At 44.3% G+C, this 20,545-nt stretch overlaps 1 protein-coding gene across 1 annotated transcript; it reads left to right on the top strand.

The window, feature by feature from the left end:
* Window positions 1–552: 552 nt before the first annotated feature.
* Window positions 553–20,082, top strand: LOC116361472 (short transient receptor potential channel 4-like; the record flags this gene model as incomplete). The annotated part of the gene is made up of 8 exons (XM_031815934.1): window positions 553–674; window positions 858–1,053; window positions 6,545–6,738; window positions 11,204–11,246; window positions 19,150–19,239; window positions 19,425–19,541; window positions 19,624–19,803; window positions 19,911–20,082. Coding segments are annotated over 8 exons (1,114 nt in total), but the record flags the coding sequence as incomplete, so codon positions are not given.
* Between the last annotated feature and the right edge of the window lie 463 nt (window positions 20,083–20,545).

Genomic DNA, 20,545 nt, shown 5'->3' with positions numbered 1-20,545 from the left:
TCTAGATTGATTCGTTTTCTAGATTGATTCGTTTTCTAGATTGATTCGTTTTCTAGATTGATTCGTTTTCTAGATTGATTCGTTTTCTAGATTGATTCGTTTTCTAGATTGATTCGTTTTCTAGATTGATTCGTTTTCTAGATTGATTCGTTTTCTAGATTGATCCAGAGATTAGGGCATAATTAAGTTATTTCAATTGACTCATTATCCTCATATGAACTGTAACTCAGTAAAATCTATGAAATTGTTTCATGTTAAGTTTTGTAATTAGTTTAGTGTTTGTCCGTTGCATGAAGGGATCCTGAAACCGGGGCGGCAGGTAGTCTTGCGGTTCAGGGCAAGTAACCGAAAAGTTTGCCGGATCAAACCGGCAAAGCGGAAATATCTGCAGTTCTACCCTTGAGCTTTTCTGGCAACAGCCCCCTGGGCACCAAATGACGCCCCCCCCCCCCACGCATCTCTGACACGTTTCGGTTGAATGCCTTCAGCTGTGCAAAATGACTCGGTTCTCCCCCCTTTACCTGTTCCTCTATGTAATGTGCGTGGTCCTAGGTGTTGCTGGCGTTCGCCAACGGTCTGAACCAGCTCTACTTCTACTACGAGACAAAGGCCTCAGACGAGAATGGCAAGTGTAAAGGCATCCGCTGTGTCGAGCAGAACAACGCTTTCTCCACGTGAGTTGGATGATGTCTGTGTGTGTGTGTGTGTGTGTGTGTGTGTGTGTGTGTGCACTGTGTGTGTGTGTGTGCACTGTGTGTGTGTGCACTGTGTGTGTGTGTGTGTGTGGTAGAATTGTCAAAATATAATTTATAATCTCTCTCCTCCCCTCCATCTCTTCCCCTCCCTCCTTCCTGTAGGTTGTTTGAGACTCTCCAATCTCTGTTCTGGTCTATCTTCGGTCTGATCAGTCTGTACGTGACTAACGTAGATGCGGACCATCAGTTTACAGAGTTTGTAGGGGCCACCATGTTTGGAACCTATAATATAATCTCCCTGGTGGTTCTACTGAACATGCTGATCGCCATGATGAACAATTCCTATCAACACATCGCTGTGAGTACTACTACAGCTATACTACTACAGCTATACTACTACTATATTACTACTATATTACTACTATACTACAGCTATACTACTACTATATTACTACTATACTACAGCTATACTACTACTATACTACTACTATACTAGAGCGATACTACCACTATATTACTACTATATTACTACTATACTAGAGCGATACTACCACTATATCACTACTATACTACTACTGTACTACTACTATACTACAGCTATACCACTACTATATTACCACTATACTACAGCTATACTACTTCTATACTACTACTATACTACAGCTATACTACTACTGTATTACCACTATACTACTATACTGCTACTATACTACTACTATACTACAGCTATACTACTACTATATTACTACTATAATACAGCTATACTACTACTATATTACTACTATACTACTACTGTATTACTACTATACTACAGCTATATTACTACTATACTACTACTATATTACTACTATAATACAGCTATACTACTACTATATTACTACTGTATTACTACTATACTACAGCTATACTGCTACTATACCACTACTATACTACAGCTATACTACTACTATATTACTACTATAATACAGCTATACTGCTACTATACCACTACTATACTACAGCTATACTACTACTATATTACTGCTATGCTACAGCTATACTACTGCTATGCTACTACTATACTACAGCGATACTACTACTATACTACTACTATATTACTACTATTCTACTACTGTATTACTACTATACTACAGCTATATTACTACTATACTACCACTATACTGCTACTATACTACAGCTATACTGCTGCTATGCTACACCTATGCTACTACGATACTACAACTATACTACAACTATACTACTGATATACCACAGCTATACTACAACTATACCACAGCTATACTACGACTATACTTCAACTATACTACTGCTATATTACCTCTATACTATAGACATACTGCTACTATACCACAACTATACTGTCACAATACCACCACTATACTACAACCATATTACCACCATACTACAACTATACTACTGCTATACTACCACTATACTACTGCTATACTACCGCTATGCTACAACCATATCACCACTATACTACTGCTATACTACCGCTATACTACCACTATACTATCGTTATACTACCCCTATACTGCGGCTATACTATCACTATATCACAACTATACTACTACTGTATTACTACTATACTACGGCTATATTACTACTATACTACTACTATATTACTACTATACTACAGCTATACTACAGCTATACTACTACTATACTACAGCTATACTACTACTATACTACATCTTTACTACAGCTATACCACTACTGTATTACCACTATACTACAGCTATACTACTTCTATACTACTACTATACTACAGCTATACCACTACTATATTACTACTATACTACAGCTATACCACTACTATATTACTACTATACTACTACTATATTACTACTATACTACAGCTATACTACAGCTATACTACTACTATACTACAGCTATACTACTTCTATATTACCACTATACTACAGCTATACTACTTCTATATTACCACTATACTACAGCTATACTACTACTATATTACCACTATACTACTGCTATACTGCTACTATACCACTACTATACTACAGCTATACCACTACTATATTACTACTATACTACAGCTATACTACTACTGTATTACCCCTATACTACTACTATACTACAGCTATACCACTACTATATTACTACTATACTACAGCTATACTACTACTGTATTACCACTATACTACTACTATACTACATCTTTACTGCAGCTATACCACTACTATATTGCCACTATACTACAGCTATACTACTTCTATACTACTACTATACTACAGCTATACCACTACTATATTACTACTATACTGCAGCTATACTACTACTGTATTACCACTATACTACTACTATACTACTACTATACTACAGCTATACTACTACTATATTACTACTATAATACAGCTATACTGCTACTATACCACTACTATACTACAGCTATACTACTACTATATTACTGCTATGCTACAGCTATGCTACTGCTATGCTACTACTATACTACAGCGATACTACTACTATACTACTACTATATTACTACTATACTACTACTGTATTACTACTATACTACAGCTATATTACTACTATACTACCACTATACAGCTACTATACTACAGCTATACTGCTGCTATGCTACACCTATGCTACTACGATACTACAACTATACTACAACTATACTACTGATATACCACAGCTATACTACTACTATACTTCACCTATACTACTGCTATATTAGCTCTATACTATAGACATACTGCTACTATACCACAACTATACTGTCACAATACCACCACTATACTACAACCATATTACCACCATACTACAACTATACTACTGCTATACTACCACTATACTACTGCTATACTACCACTATGCTACAACCATATCACCAATATACTACCGCTATACTACTACTATACTACTACTATACTACCACTATACTACCACTATACTACTGCTATACTACCCCTGTACTGCAGCTATACTATCACTATATCACAGCTATACTACCACTATACTACTGCTATACTACCACTATACTGTCACTATACTACTGCCATACTACACCTGTACTACCACTATACTACTGCTATACTACCACTATACTACTCCTATACTACCACTATACTGCCAATGTGCTGCCACTATGCTACCACTATACTGCCACTATACTGCCACTATACTATCACTATACTGCCACTATACTACCGCTATACTACCACTATACTGCCACTATACTACCACTGGACTGCCACTATGCTACTATACTATACCACCCCTATACTACCACTATACTGCCAATATACGCGTCACTACAGACCCTGGTTAGATTCCAGTCTGTATTACAACCGTCCGTGATTGGGAGTCCCATAGGGCAGCGCACAATTGGCCCAGCGTCGTCTGGGTTTGGCCGGGGTAGGACGTAAAAATGATTTGTTCTTAGCCGTAGAATTCAACCGCAGAATTCCTTTGTCTGTAGAAATGCAATGGAACAGAGCTAACTCTCACGTGAGCACGCGTGATCAGCTCGTGGCACTCTGCCAGACCCCTGACTCAATCAGCTCTCATTCCCCCTCCTTCGCAGTAGAAGCATCAAACAAGGTTCTAAAGACTGGTGACATCTAGTGGAAGCCTTAGGAAGTGCAATATGATCCCATAGACACTGTATATTCGATAGGCAATGACTTGAAAAACTCCAAACCTCAGATTTCCCATTTCCTGGTTGGATTTTTTTCTCATGTTTTTGCCTGCCAAATGAGTTCTGTTATACTCACAGACATCATTCAAACAGTTTTAGAAACTTCAAAGTGTTTTATATCCAAATATACTAATAATATGCATATATTAGCAACTTATCCTGAGTAGGCAGGCAGTTTACTCTGGGCACCTTATTCATCCAAGCTACTCAATACTGCCCCCAGCCATACTATACTACCACTATACTTCTGATATACTGCTGCTATAATACTACTATAATACTGCTATACTACTAGTATACGATGATAAACAACTCCTACCATCACATAGCTGTGAGTGCATTCTCTGATTACATGCTCTGATTACATGCTCTGATTACATGCTCTGATTACATGCTCCGACTACATGCTCTGACTACATGCTCTGATTACATGCTCTGATTACATGCTCTGACTACATGCTCTGATTACATGCTCTGACTACATGCTCAGATTACATGCTCTGACTACATGCTCTGACTACATGCTCTGATTACATGCTCTGATTACATGCTCTGGTTACATGCTCTGATTACATGCTCTGACTACATGCTCTGACTACATGCTCTGATTACATGCTCTGACTACATGCTCTGATTACATGCTCTGACTACATGCTCTGACTACATGCTCTGACTACATGCTCTGATTACATGCTCTGATTACATGCTCTGATTACATGCTCTGATTACATGCTCTGACTACATGCTCTGATTACATGCTCTGACTACATGCTCTGATACATGCTCTGATTACATGCTCTGAGTACATGCTCTGACTACATGCTCTGATTACATGCTCTGACTACATGCTCTGACTACATGCTCTGATTACATGCTCTGACTACATGCTCTGATTACATGCTCTGACTACATGCTCTGACTACATGCTCTGATTACATGCTCTGAGTACATGCTCTGATTACATGCTCTGACTACATGCTCTGACTACATGCTCTGATTACATGCTCTGACTACATGCTCTGACTACATGCTCTGACTACATGCTCTGAGTACATGCTCTGACTACATGCTCTGAGTACATGCTCTGATACATGCTCTGATTACATGCTCTGACTACATGCTCTGACTACATGCTCTGATTACATGCTCTGACTACATGCTCTGACTACATGCTCTGACTACATGCTCTGATTACATGCTCTGACTACATGCTCTGACTACATGCTCTGAGTACATGCTCTGATTACATGCTCTGATTACATGCTCTGACTACATGCTCTGAGTACATGCTCTGATTACATGCTCTGATTACATGCTCTGACTACATGCTCTGATTACATGCTCTGACTACATGCTCTGACTACATGCTCTGATTACATGCTCTGACTACATGCTCTGACTACATGCTCTGATTACATGCTCTGAGTACATGCTCTGACTACATGCTCTGACTACATGCTCTGATTACATGCTCTGACTACATGCTCTGACTACATGCTCTGATTACATGCTCTGACTACATGCTCTGACTACATGCTCTGATTACATGCTCTGAGTACATGCTCTGACTACATGCTCTGATTACATGCTCTGACTACATGCTCTGACTACATGCTCTGATTACATGCTCTGACTACATGCTCTGACTACATGCTCTGAGTTATCTATTTCAATAAAGGTGAGAAATAAGTGCTATTCTATTTCGAAGTCTCTCTTGTCTCAGTCTCAGGCAGTCTTCTTCTTTTAAACATTTTCTTCATCCGTTGTTCAACCTCCTCTCTCCACACACCTCTCTGACTTATCACCCTCCAATGTATGGTCAGCCTTATCTCTTGCTCATGCAGTCTGTAGTTTATTCTGTGTGTTAATCTTCGTTGTAAAACATCATTTTGCATTTTAGATGTTTCAGTTGTTTCAGCTCCAAAAATGACATTTTTTCAAAACAGTGTGTTGACATTCTTCAATAAAATGTGAAAGCAGCATTGTTACAAACTTTTTAAAGTTGAATTAACACATATATATTTTTACAGTGTTCTCTCTCCTGAGTGAAAACCCTGATGAAGGCTAGGCTTAAGACCAAAAATCATGTCGGTTGTACTTTTAACAATAATAAAAGTATATTTATCACGATCCACTGTCATCCAAGACTTTCTGAATTTCCTCTTTGTTTCAACCTATGCAGGACCACGCAGACATTGAGTGGAAGTTTGCAAGGACCAAGCTGTGGATGAGTTACTTTGAGGAGGGGGGTACTCTACCTTCTCCCTTCAATATCGTACCCAGCCCCAAGTCAGTGTGGTACCTGGTGTGTTGGACCAAGAGACATGTCTGTAGATGCCCCACTCCAAACCAACTGACACCTTCGGCACCCTGGGGGTGAGTGATAACAGAAATACCCACACAGTCAGGAGGCAGGCACCCTGGGGGTGAGTGATAACAGATATACCTACACAGTCAGGAGGCAGGCCCCCTGGGGGTGAGTGATAACAGATATACCCACACAGTCAGGAGGCAGGCACCCTGGGGGTGAGTGATAACAAATATACCCACACAGTCAGGAGGCAGGCACCCTGGGGGTGAGTGATAACAGATATACCCACACAGTCAGGAGGCAGGCACCCTGGGGGTGAGTGATAACAGATATACCCACACAGTCAGGAGGCAGGCACCCTGGGGGTGAGTGATAACAGATATACCCACACAGTCAGGAGGCAGGCACCCTGGGGGTGAGTGATAACAGATATACCCACACAGTCAGGAGGCAGGCACCCTGGGGGTGAGTGATAACAGATATACCCACACAGTCAGGAGGCAGGCCCCCTGGGGGTGAATAGGTGACACACACACACATACTCACGCACACATACACGTACACACACACACACCCTTGATAAAGGAGAGCAATAATGACTGTATAAAATAAATATTTCAAATAGTGAGCTACAGTGGTTCTTCCTTTAAATTTTTGAGCTTATGCCGTGACCGTTAGTGGGATTCAAACTAGCAACTTGTCAGTTACTGGCCCAATGCGCTTAACCACAAGGTTACCTGACCTGCTAACTACCATGGCTATGGCTCCACAGGATGACAATTCCCCCATCCCACAGGGCACGACTTGTCACTGAATGGTTTGATGAGTTTGAAACGGAATGTAAACCATATACCATTGCCGTCTCACTCACCAGATCTCAACCCAATTGCATACTTATTGGAGATTCTGGAGCCGCATCTGAGACAGCGTTTTTCCACCACCATCACACCATGCGATCGAATTTCTTGTCTTAGAATGGTGTCACATCTCTCCAATAGAGTTCCAGACACTTGTAGAATCTATTCCACGGTGCAATGAAGCTGTTCCGGAGGCTTTATTAAAAGACTCTTTAAGTTGGTGTTTCCTTTATTTTGCCAGTTACTGTACCTCAAAATCAAATCAAATTGTATTGGTCACACACACATGAGTAGCAGATGTTAATGTTGAGTGTAGCGAAATGCTAGTGCAAAATACTGCAACATCTCCTTAAACAGGAGACAGACACCCTGAGGAGAGTAGTGAACAAGGTTATTATATTAAACTGAAAGCCAAACTAATCATGAAAAAAAAAAGAATTTGCAAGAAAATGAAATACTTATTAATAAACTGAAAAAAATCATGAAGAAACACATTTGAAAAACGATTTTTTATAACTGAAACTATTATCTTTGTGTCCCAAAAATAATGAGATGACAGAAACAACAGGGTTAGCAAGTTTACAGTTGCTAGCTCGCGGTAAAAACTGCTAATTAGCATACTCAAAGAGTGCGTCCACAACACATGAATTGTAAGAAATATGAACGCACATTACTGAAGGACGCACACTGGCCTTGGCTAAAAAAGAAAGAATGCTAACTAAAAGTAATCACAGGACATGATTGGATCTTATCACGACTTGTATACTTTCTCTAGTTATTTTTCTTCTCCTCAGTTAGAGATCGCCTAGCATGCTCTGCTCCACATCACAAGTGGGCGGAGCTACAGATCTCATATGATGATACCTTATTTACGTAAGTATTCAGACCCTTTGCTATGGAAACTCGAAATTGAGCTCAGGGCCATCCTGTTTCCATCCTTTAAGATGTTTCTACATCTTGATTGGAGTCCACCTGTGGTAAATTCAATTGATTGGACATGATTTGGAAAGGCACACACCTGTCTTTTTAAGGTCCAACAGTTGACCTTGCATGTCAGAGGATAAACCAAGCCATTAGGTTGAAGGAATTTTTTGTAGAGCTCCGAGACAGGATTGTGCAGCAACACTCCCCATCCAACCTGACAGAGCTTGAGAAGATCTGCGGAGAAGAATGGGAAAAACTCCCCAAATACAGGTGTGTCAAGTTTGTAGCGTCATACTCAAGAAGACTCAAGGCTGTAATCGCTGCCAAATGCACTTCAACAAAGTATTGAGTATAGGGTCTGAATACTTATGTAAATGTGATATTTCAGTTTATTTTGAAAAAACGTTCTCAAAACCTGTTTTTGGCTTGTCATTATGGGGTACTGTGATGTCATTATGGGGTATTGTGATGTCATTATGGGGTACTGTGATGTCATTATGGGGTACTGTGATGTCATTATGGGGTACTGTGATGTCATTATGGGGTACTGTGATGTCATTATGGGGTACTGTGATGTCATTATGGGGTACTGTGATGTCATTATGGGGTACTGTGATGTCATTATGGGGTACTGTGATGTCATTATGGGGTACTGTGATGTCATTATGGGGTACTGTGATGTCATTATGGGGTACTGTGATGTCATTATGGGGTACTGTGATGTCATTATGGGGTACTGTGATGTCATTATAGGGTACTGTGATGTCATTATGGGGTACTGTGATGTCATTATGGGGTACTGTGATGCCATTATAGGGTATTGTGATGTCATTATGGGGTATTGTGATGTCATTATGGGGTATTGTGATGTCATTATGGGGTACTGTGATGTCATTATAGGGTATTGTGATGTCATTATGGGGTATTGTGATGTCATTATGAGGTACTGTGATGTCATTATGGGGTATTGTGATGTCATTATGGGGTATTGTGATGTCATTATGGGGTACTGTGATGTCATTATAGGGTATTGTGATGTCATTATGGGGTATTGTGATGTCATTATAGGGTACTGTGATGTCATTATAGGATATTGTGATGTCATTATGGGGTATTGTGATGTCATTATGGGGTACTGTGATGTCATTATAGGGTATTGTGATGTCATTATGGGGTACTGTGATGTCATTATGGGGTATTGTGATGTCATTATGGGGTATTGTGATGTCATTATGGGGTACTGTGATGTCATTATGGGGTATTGTGATGTCATTATGGGGTATTGTGTTTAGATTGATGTGCAAAAAATAGAAGTATTTAAACCATTTTAGAATGAGGCTGTAACATAACAAAATGTGTAAAAAGTCAATGGGTCTGAATACTTTCCCGAATGCGCCGTATCCACTGTTAACAAAAATCACATCAAGTTGGTTCCTGTTTCAGTCATGTCTTTGGTCATCCTAGTGATTGGTTGAGTCTCCCACAGTTCAAGAGATGGCTGCAGTATGAAGTTGGTGAATAGCAACCTCAAAACGTCATGACATTTGATCACATGATTTTTGTTAATGCAGTCGACATGTAGACACACATCTGACAATTTTTATCCCCAGAATGCAACACACTTTGAAAGGTGGTGACCAACGATAGACACTGACTTCACAAAAAGGATCCGCAATTCTATGCCCTCTCTCACACAGTCACACAGAGCATGTGCACAGGCTTCACGCTACTACATCTTGGTAGCTACGGAACCAAAACAGGGGAGAAGTTTAGCCTCGCGCTTCAACCCATCACCTTATGCATTACTGCCTCACAAAGGTAGTCTTCATTGTATCCCTAACACTGAAAATAAATCATATTGAAAAGCAATAAAAATGGTTTTATGGAGCTAAATAAAACCAGTCAAGTGGATCTGAAAACGTATTTATAAACATACATTTTATTGTATTTTTTTCTTCTTAAAACTAATAGAAATACAAACTAATAGAAAAACACAAAACTATAATTGTCTTGGTGGTGACCCATCCATCCATCCATACCGTACATACATGAGGGAGGGACACACACATGCATGGACACACACGATCGAATGTAATGACAGTGCGAACAGCACGACACTGTTCGGTCCTCATTGACTTGCTGTCATAATTCAGACACTTCTACAAACACACAGCTGGTGACCATTATGTTACTCTTCACAACATTTCTTCTCTACATGCTGAGAGCCAGATAATGAATCATATCTATCTGCCTCTCTCTCTCTCTGTCTCTCTCTCTGTTTATCTCTCTCTCTCTCTCTGTTTATCTCTCTGTTTATCTCTCTTTCTCTCTTGCTCTCTGTTTATCTCCCTCTCTCTCTCTCTGTTTCTCTGTTTCTCTCTCTCTGTTTATCTCTCTGTTTATCTCTCTCTCTCTCTCTCCCTCTCTCGTCTCTCTCTCTCTCTCTCTCTCTCTCTCTCTCTCTCTCTCTCTCTCTGTCTCTCTCTCTGTCTCTCTCTGTCTCTGTCGTCTCTCTCTCTCTCTCTCTCTCTCTCTCTCTCTCTCTCTCTCTCTCTCTCTCTCTCTCTCTCTCTCTCTCTCTGTCTCTCTCTGTCTCTGTCTCTCTCTCTCTCTCTCTGTTTCTCTCTCTCTGTTTATCTCTCTGTTTATCTCTCTCTCTCTCTCTCTCTGTTTCTCTCTCTCTCTCTCTCTCTCTCTCTCTCTCTCTCTCTCTCTCTCTCTCTCTCTCTCTCCCTCTCCTCTTTTATAGACGAGAGCAGCAGAGAAACCTGAGGAGAAACCGCCAGTACCAGGTGATGTCTCTTACACACACACACATGCACACTCATACACACACTCATACACACACTCATACACACACTCATACAAACACACCCACACACTCATACAAGCACACACACACACACATACACATTCAAACACACACACACACCACACACTCATACACACACACACATACACACACACACCTTTGCTTTCATACGTTGTTCCTCTTGGCTCTTTGTGCTGATATGACGTCCTGCTATCCCTCATGAAAGGGGACATAGTTGTTCACACACACACACACACACACATACACGGGGAAGCATTCTCAGCCTGTCAATAGACCTAACGCTGAGCTGGCTCAATGATCAAGTGAACTCTGTGTGTAGCAACACTTACGACTGACTGAATGGTGATACGTTAGCTATGTCTGTGTGTGTGCGCGTGTGCGTAGTCGTGCATGCGTGAGTGTGTGTGTCTGTGTGTGTGTGTGCTTGTATGAGTGTGTGTTTGTATGAGTGTGTGAACAGCACCTATGTCTGACTGAATAGCTGGTTGTCTGTGCGTAAGATGGAGCTACAGTGGATTGCGGACGTTTTACAGGCTCCCGACCAATTCTGCCCATTTCTGTGTTTTTTTTTTTACGCTGATCATTACTTTCTTCTTTACATAATTTCACCGTCATAATTTCCCGCAAACTGAAAAACAGCTTTCTGGACATCAGAACGGCAATCATTAACCTCGGATGTTCTGCTTACTCTGGACGAGGCCCTAAAACCCGGGACACGGGGAAGGAAGCGATGCTGCAAAAGGGGCAGATGGACGGGCAGTCACTGGAGAATAAACTGGATGAGCTCCGCTCGCTAATGAAAAATAACGTCAGAGTGCAAATAAACCGTCTCTACCCTCTGTGTAGTCACTGGAGAATAAACTGGATGAGCTCCGCCGGAGAATATCCTATCAACGGGACGTTTAAGAACTGTAATATCCTCAGCGTCCCAGAGTTGTGGCTGAACAAGGACATGGACAATATACATGTAATAGTTTTTTCTCTGCATCATCTACCGTACAGTAGCGTTGGGTGAATGCAGGGGGGGTCTCTATTTGTTAAAAACAGCTGGTGTGCGATTTCTAATGTTAATAAGGAAAGTCTCGACTGAGTTAGAATGCCTAACGATAAGCTGAAGGCCACACTATTTACCAAGAGAGTTTTCATCTATATTTTTTTGTAGGTGTCTATTTATGACCCCAAAAAATTTATGCTGGCACTAAGTTCGCACTTAATGAAATGTATCAGGCTATAAGCAAACGGAGAAAATGCACATCCAGATGTGACGCTCCTATTGGTCGGTGATTTTAATGCAAGGAAACGGAATGATGTTTAAAACCATTGTTACTAGCATACAACCTGTGCAACTAGAGGCAAAAAAACTGTGTATCACCTTTACTCCACACACAGAGACTCATACAATACTCTCTCTCACCCTCCATTTGGCAAATCTGACCATAACACTATCTTCCTGTTTCCTGCTTACAAGCAAAAAACTCCAAAAAAGGAAGTACCAGGAAGTGGTCCGATGAAGAGGTTGCTAAGCTACAGGACTGTTTCACAGACTGGAATATGAGGAGACAGGGAGACAGGGCGGGAGGCAGGGAGACAGGCGGGGAGGCAGGGAGACAGGCGGGGAGGCAGGGAGACAGGCGGGGAGGCAGGGAGACAGGCAGGGAGGCAGGGAGACAGGCAGGGAGGCAGGGAGACAGGGAGACAGGCAGGGAGACAGGCGGGGAGGCAGGGAGGCAGGGAGACAGGCAGGGAGGCAGGGAGGCAGGGAGACAGGCAGGGAGACAGGCAGGGAGACAGGCAGGGAGGCAGGGAGGCAGGGAGACAGGCAGGGAGACAGGCAGGGAGGCAGGGAGACAGGCAGGGAGACAGGTGGGGAGGCAGGGAGACAGGCAGGGAGGCAGGGAGACAGGCAGGGAGACAGGCGGGGAGGCAGGGAGACAGGCAGGGAGACAGGGAGGGAGGCAGGGAGACAGGGAGACAGGCAGGGAGACAGGCAGGGAGGCAGGGAGACAGGGAGACAGGCGGGGAGGCAGGGAAACAGGCGGGGAGGCAGGGAGACAGGCAGGGAGACAGGGAGACAGGCGGGAGGCAGGGAGACAGGCAGGGAGGCAGGGAGACAGGCAGGGAGGCAGGGAGACAGGCAGGGAGACAGGCAGGGAGGCAGGGAGACAGGCGGGGAGGCAGCCAGTCTGTTTCACAGACTGGAATATGTTCCGAATCCATCCAATAACATTGAATTGTTGGCATTACTGCTATTAGCCAATGGAAATGCATTCAATTACAGATTCACTAGATGGGACAACCGATAGTTTTATTTTTTATTTAAAAGGAACGATATCGGCTGATCGATCGTTTGAGATGCAGCTCATGCAAAACAAACTATCTCTAGCTTAAACCTAGGGATTTTGATAAGGATATTTGTATTATGCTAATTAGATTTCCACGGGAGCAAGGACATTATAGGTCAAGGGTTAAACAGGTAACATTCACTGGCCAGAAGGATTACCAGGATCTGGAATCAGAGCCTGACCAGCTGGCAGTCTGTAATTTTTTTTTTTTTTTAGCTTTATTTTATTAGGCAAGTCAGTTAAGAACAAATTCTTATTTTCAATGACGGCCTAGGAACAGTGGGTTAACTGCCTGTTCAGGGGCAGAACGACAGATTTGTACCTTGTCAGCTCAGGGATTTGAACCTGCAACCTTTCGGTTACTAGTCCAACGCTCTAACCACTAGGTTACCCTGCATACCTACATGTTTCAAGCAGACCACCATAGTCCCTGTACTCAAGAACGCCAAGGTAACCTGTCTAAATCGCCCTGTAGCACTCATATCTGTAGCCATGAAATGCTGGTCATGGCTCACATCAACACCATCATCCCAGACACCCTGGACCCACACCAATTCACATACCGCCCCAAACAGATACACAGATGACGCAATCTCTATTACACTCCACACTATGGACAGTGTTGTCTATCGGTTGTCTATGGACAGTGTTGTCAATCAGTTGTCTATGGACAGTGTTGTCTATCGGTTGTCTATGGACAGTGTTGTCAATCAGTTGTCTATGGACAGTGTTGTCTGTGAACAGTGTTGTCAATGGACAGTGTTGTCTGTGAACAGTGTTGTCTGTGAACAGTGTTGTCTATGGACAGTGTTGTCAATGGACAGAGTTGTCTGTGAACAGTGTTGTCTGTGAACAGTGTTGTCTATGAACAGTGTTGTCTGTGAACAGTGTTGTCTGTGGACAGTGTTGTCTATGAACAGTGTTGTCTATGAACAGTGTTGTCTGTGAACAGTGTTGTCTATGGACAGTGTTGTCTGTGAACAGTGTTGTCTATCAGTTATCTATGGACAGTGTTGTCTGTGAACAGTGTTGTCTGTGAATAGTGTTGTCTGTGAACAGTGTTGTCTATGGACAGTGTTGTCTGTGAACAGTGTTGTCTATGGACAGTGTTGTCTATCGGTTGATGTTATTATAAAATGGCGCCGGATGGGAAGGCTGCAGTTTTACGGGCTACTAACCAATTGTGCTATTTTGTTAGTTTTTTCTCATTGTTTGTCTCTTATTTTGCACGTAATGTTTCTGCCACCGTCTCTTTTGACAGAAAAGAGTATCTGGATATCGGAACAGCGATTACTCACCTCGAACTCGACAAAGATAGTTTCTTTAATGAGTCTGATGCGAAGGATAGACTGCTGATACTGGACAAGGCCCAAATCCCCGTCATTCACCTGAAGAGAAGACGCCGATACAGGGGACCCAGGTCCGGGTGCCTTGTGAGAATTCGTCGGCGAGTGGGTAACCCACCTCTACCATCTGTCCTATTGGCCAACGTGCAATCATTGGAGAATAAAATGGATGAGCTCCATTCAAGACTATCCCATACCAACGGGACATTAGAAACTGTCAAATCTTATGTTTCACTGAGTCGTGGCTGAACGACAAAACTGATAATATCCAGTTGGCTGGGTTTTCTGTGCCAAATCGAGGTCGAAAAGGATTCTTAACAGCTTCTATCCCCATGCCATAAGACGGCTGAACAGCTAATGAAATGGCTTTTCAGACTATTTACATTGACCCCCACCACAAACTTTTTTTACACTCCTGCTACTTGCTGTTTCTTATCTACGCAGAGTCACTGTACCCCTACCTACATCTACATATTACCCAGACTAACCTGTACCCCCATAGTCACTGTACCCCTACCTACATCTACATATTACCCAGACTAACCTGTACCCCATAGTCACTGTACCCCTACCTACATCTACATATTACCCAGACTAACCTGTACCCCATAGTCACTGTACCCCTACCTACATCTACATATTAGCCAGACTAGCCTGTACCCCTACCTACATCTACATATTAGCCAGACTAGCCTGTACCCCCACCTTCATCTACATATTAGCCAGACTAACCTGTACCCCTACCTACATCTACATATTACCCAGACTAACCTGTACCCCTACCTACATCTACATATTAGCCAGACTAGCCTGTACCCCCACCTTCATCTACATATTACCCAGACTAACCTGTACCCCATAGTCACTGTACCCCCACCTTCATCTACATATTACCCAGACTAACCTGTACCCCTACCTACATCTACATATTACCCAGACTAACCTGTACCCTACCTACATCTACATATTAGCCAGACTAGCCTGTACCCCCACCTTCATCTACATATTACCCAGACTAACCTGTACCCCATAGTCACTGTACCCCCACCTTCATCTACATATTACCCAGACTAACCTGTACCCCTACCTACATCTACATATTAGCCAGACTAGCCTGTACCCCTACCTACATCTACATATTAGCCAGACTAGCCTGTACCCCCACCTTCATCTACATATTACCCAGACTAACCTGTACCCCTACCTACATCTACATATTAGCCAGACTAGCCTGTACCCCCACCTACATCTACATATTAGCCAGACTAACCTGTACCCCCACCTTCATCTACATATTACCCAGGACTAACCTGTACCCCCACCTTCATCTACATATTACCCAGACTAACCCATACTCCCATAGTCACTGTACCCCTACCTACATCTACATATTACCCAGACTAGCCTGTACCCCCACCTTCATCTACATATTACCCAGACTAACCTGTACCCCCATAGTCACTGTACCCCCACCTTCATCTACATATTACCCAGACTAACCCATACTCCCGCACACTGACTAACCCATACTCCCGCACCCAGACTAACCCATACTCCCGCACCCAGACTAACCCATACTCCCGCACCCAGACTAACCCATACTCCCGCACCCAGACTCGGTACCCCTACCTTCATCTACATATTACCCAGACTAACCCATACTCCCGCACACTGACTCGGTCCCCCTACCTTCATCTACATATTACCCAGACTAACCCATACTCCTACCTTCATCTACATATTACCCAGACTAAACCCATACTCCCGCACCCAGACTAACCCATACTCCCGCACCCAGACTAACCCATACTCCCGCACCCAGACTAACCCATACTCCCGCACCCAGACTAACCCATACTCCCGCACCCAGACTAACCCATACTCCCGCACCCAGACTCGGTACCCCTACCTTCATCTACATATTACCCAGACTAACCCATACTCCCGCACACTGACTCGGTCCCCCTACCTTCATCTACATATTACCCAGACTAACCCATACTCCCGCACACTGACTCGGTCCCCCTACCTACATCTACATATTACCCAGACTAACCCATACTCCCGCACACTGACTCGGTCCCCCTACCTTCATCTACATATTACCCAGACTAACCCATACTCCTACCTTCATCTACATATTACCCAGACTAACCCATACTCCCGCACCCAGACTAACCCATACTCCCGCACACTGACTAACCATACTCCCGCACCCAGACTAACCCATACTCCCGCACACTGACTAGCCTGTACCCCCACCTTCATCTACATATTACCCAGGACTAACTCCCGCCACACTGACTAACCCATACTCCCGCACACTGACTAACCCATACTCCCGCACACTGACTAACCCATACTCCCGCACACTTGACTAACCCATACTCCCGCACCCAGACTAACCCATACTCCCGCACCCAGACTAACCCATACTCCCGCACCCAGACTAACCCATACTCCCGCACCCAGACTAACCCATACTCCGCACCCGGACTAACAAACTCCCGCACCAGGACTAACCCATACTCCCGCACCCAGACTAACCCATACTCCCGCACCCAGACTAACCATACTCCCGCACCCAGACTAACCCATACTCCCGCACACAGACTAACCCATACTCCCGCACCCAGACTAACCCATACTCCCGCAACCCAGGACTAACAACTCCCGCACCCAGACTAACCCTACTCCCGCACCCAGACTAACCCATACTCCCGCACCCAGACTAAACCCATACTCCCGCACACTGACTAACCCATACTCCCGCACCCAGACTAACCCATACTCCCGCACACTGACTAACCCATACTCCCGCACACTGACTAACCCATACTTCCCGCACCCAGACTAACCCCATACTCCCGCACCCAGACTAACCCATACTCCCGCACACTGACTAACCATACTCCCGCAACCAGACTAACCATACTCCCGCACACTGACTAACCCATACTCCCGCACACTGACTAACCCATACTCCCGCACACTGACTAACCCATACTCCCGCACCCAGACTAACCCATACTCCCGCACCCAGATCTAACCCATTACTCCCGCACCCAGACTAACCCATACTCCCGCACCCAGACTAAACCCATACTCCCGCACACTGACTAACCCATACTCCCGCACACTGACTCGGTCCCCCTGTGTTCTTTAGATTATTTAGTAAATATTTTCTTAACTCTTATTTTTCTTAAAACTGCATTGTTGGTTAAGGGCTAGTAAAGTAAGCATTTTTACGGTAAGGCCCACCTGTTGTATGACAAATATAATTTGATTTGTTACTTCTCCATCCATCTATTGTTATTTTAACTAGGCAAGTCAGTTAAGAAAAAACTATTATCAATGATGGCTTATTAACAGTGGGTTAACTACCTTGTTCAGGGGAAGAACAACATATTGTTACCCTCGTCAGCTCGGGGATTTGATCCAGCAACCTTTCGGTTACAAGTCCAACACTCTAAACACTAAGCTACCTGCCACCTCTACAGTCTAACCACTAGGCTACCTGCCACCTCTACAATCTAGCCACTAGGCCACCTCTACAGTCTAACCACTAGGCTACCTGCCACCTCTACAGTCTAACCACTAGGCCACCTCTACAGTCTAACCACTAGGCTACCTGCCAACTCTACAGTCTAACCACTAGGCCACCTCTACAGTCTAACCACTAGGCTACCTGCCACCTCTACAATCTAACCACTAGGCCACCTCTACAGTCTAACCACTAGGCCACCTCTACAGTCTAACCACTAGGCTACCTGCCACCTCTACAGTCTAACCACTAGGCTACCTGCCGCCTCTACAGTCTAACCACTAGGCTACCTGCCTCCTCTACAGTCTAACCACTAGGCTACCTGCCGCCTCTACAGTCTAACCACTAGGCTACCTGCCTCCTCTACAGTCTAACCACTAGGCTACCTGCCGCCTCTACAGTCTAACCACTAGGCTACCTGCCGCCTCTACAGTCTAACCACTAGGCTACCTGCCGCCTCTACAGTCTAACCACTAGGCTACCTGCCGCCTCTACAGTCTAACCACTAGGCTACCTGCCGCCTCTACAGTCTAACCACTAGGCTACCTGCCGCCTCCACAGTCTAACCACTAGGCTATCTGCCGCCTCCATGTTTAATGTTGTTGTTGTTGTTGTTGTTGTGTGTTCCAGGAGGTGTTGAGGAACCTGGTGAAGCGATATGTAGCAGCCATGATCAGAGATGCTAAAACAGAGGAGGGGTTGACTGAGGAGAACTTTAAGGTGAGGACTGGGTTTGACCTGGAGACGGTCTCTTCTCTCTGCTTGTATGGGAACTGAATGAGAACACCTTGAGCTTAGGCTCAAGTCACTTTACAGTCAAATAACCATTCTGTTCATTTCGCTGTTGTTTTTCCTGTCTTTCTCTCATATAATACCTCTCTTTTCTCCCTGTCCCTTTGTTCTAGGAGCTGAAACAGGACATCTCTAGTTTCCGTTACGAGGTGATGGGGATGATGAAGACAGGTAAACCTGGTCTGGGAGGTCCGGGGGGTGTTGTTGGGGGGGGTTCGGGGGGGTCTGGGGTTGGTGGAGGGCAGTCCCTCCCTAGCCTATGCCGACCGGTCCCTTAAGGTCCCCACCACCCCCCCCACATCCATTGGCCAGCTGAAGAACAACAAGAAGACACTGTTCACCGTAACCGCCTCCATCATCCAGCAGGGCGGCGCCACAGCCTCCTCTCCTCGGCTCCCAGACGCACTTGCCTTCAACGGGCTGAGGCTGGCTAACGGCCTGGCCCCCTGCCCGCCGATGGTGGTTCCTCTGCAAGCTCCAGAGACAAGCTGGGTCAGAGGAAAGACTTCCCCAGGGACATCACTGATTTTGGGTTGTTCCGGAAACGCCAAAGGGGTGGAGCTACTGGGGTTGGGAATATATACTCTGTGTCCGAGGAGATGGGGGAGACAGGGGAATCGGACGGGGAGGGACGGAAGGGGGAGGCAGGGGAATCGGACGGGGAGGGACGGAAGGAGGAGGCAGGGGGTGAGGAGGGCAAGGGACTGTTGGAGGATAGAGAGAAGGAGGAAGAGGAGGAGGATGGAGTGAAGGAGGAAGAGGCCAATAAAGGCAGAGGGAAAGAGAGGGAAGAGGTGGAGGAGGAAGAGGAGGAGGGGGAGAGTTTCCTCCATCAGGAGTCAGGTGCTGATGGGGTTGCATCAGGGTCGTCTAAAGGGCGTGGCGAGGAGGAGAGACTTAGGTATGGGAGAGAGATGGAATAGTGGAAGAGACAGCAGAGATATGCGTCACTGCTGGATAGCGAGAGCGACAATCGGAGTGAGATTTCTGTGAGGTGTTATAATCCCTCGTTGGACTGTAATGGACATTAACAGGAAAAGGTTCTGTCACCAAGCGAGTCCAGTGTCAGACAATTTCAGTGTGAAGACCAAAAAGTTTTGGAATCAAGACATTTAAACAGAATTCCTTCCTTTCCTTGCATTGGGATTGCGATGTAAACCTATACAAGGCTTGGATATCTACTGTACATGACAAGGCTTGGATATCTACTGTACATGACAAGGCTTGGATATCT

The sequence above is a fragment of the Oncorhynchus kisutch genome, unplaced genomic scaffold, assembly GCF_002021735.2.
Source record: "Oncorhynchus kisutch isolate 150728-3 unplaced genomic scaffold, Okis_V2 scaffold705, whole genome shotgun sequence".
Taxonomy (NCBI): domain Eukaryota; kingdom Metazoa; phylum Chordata; class Actinopteri; order Salmoniformes; family Salmonidae; genus Oncorhynchus; species Oncorhynchus kisutch.
The sequence above is the reverse complement of the archived record's forward strand: the minus strand, read 5'-3'. Positions and strand labels throughout refer to the sequence as shown.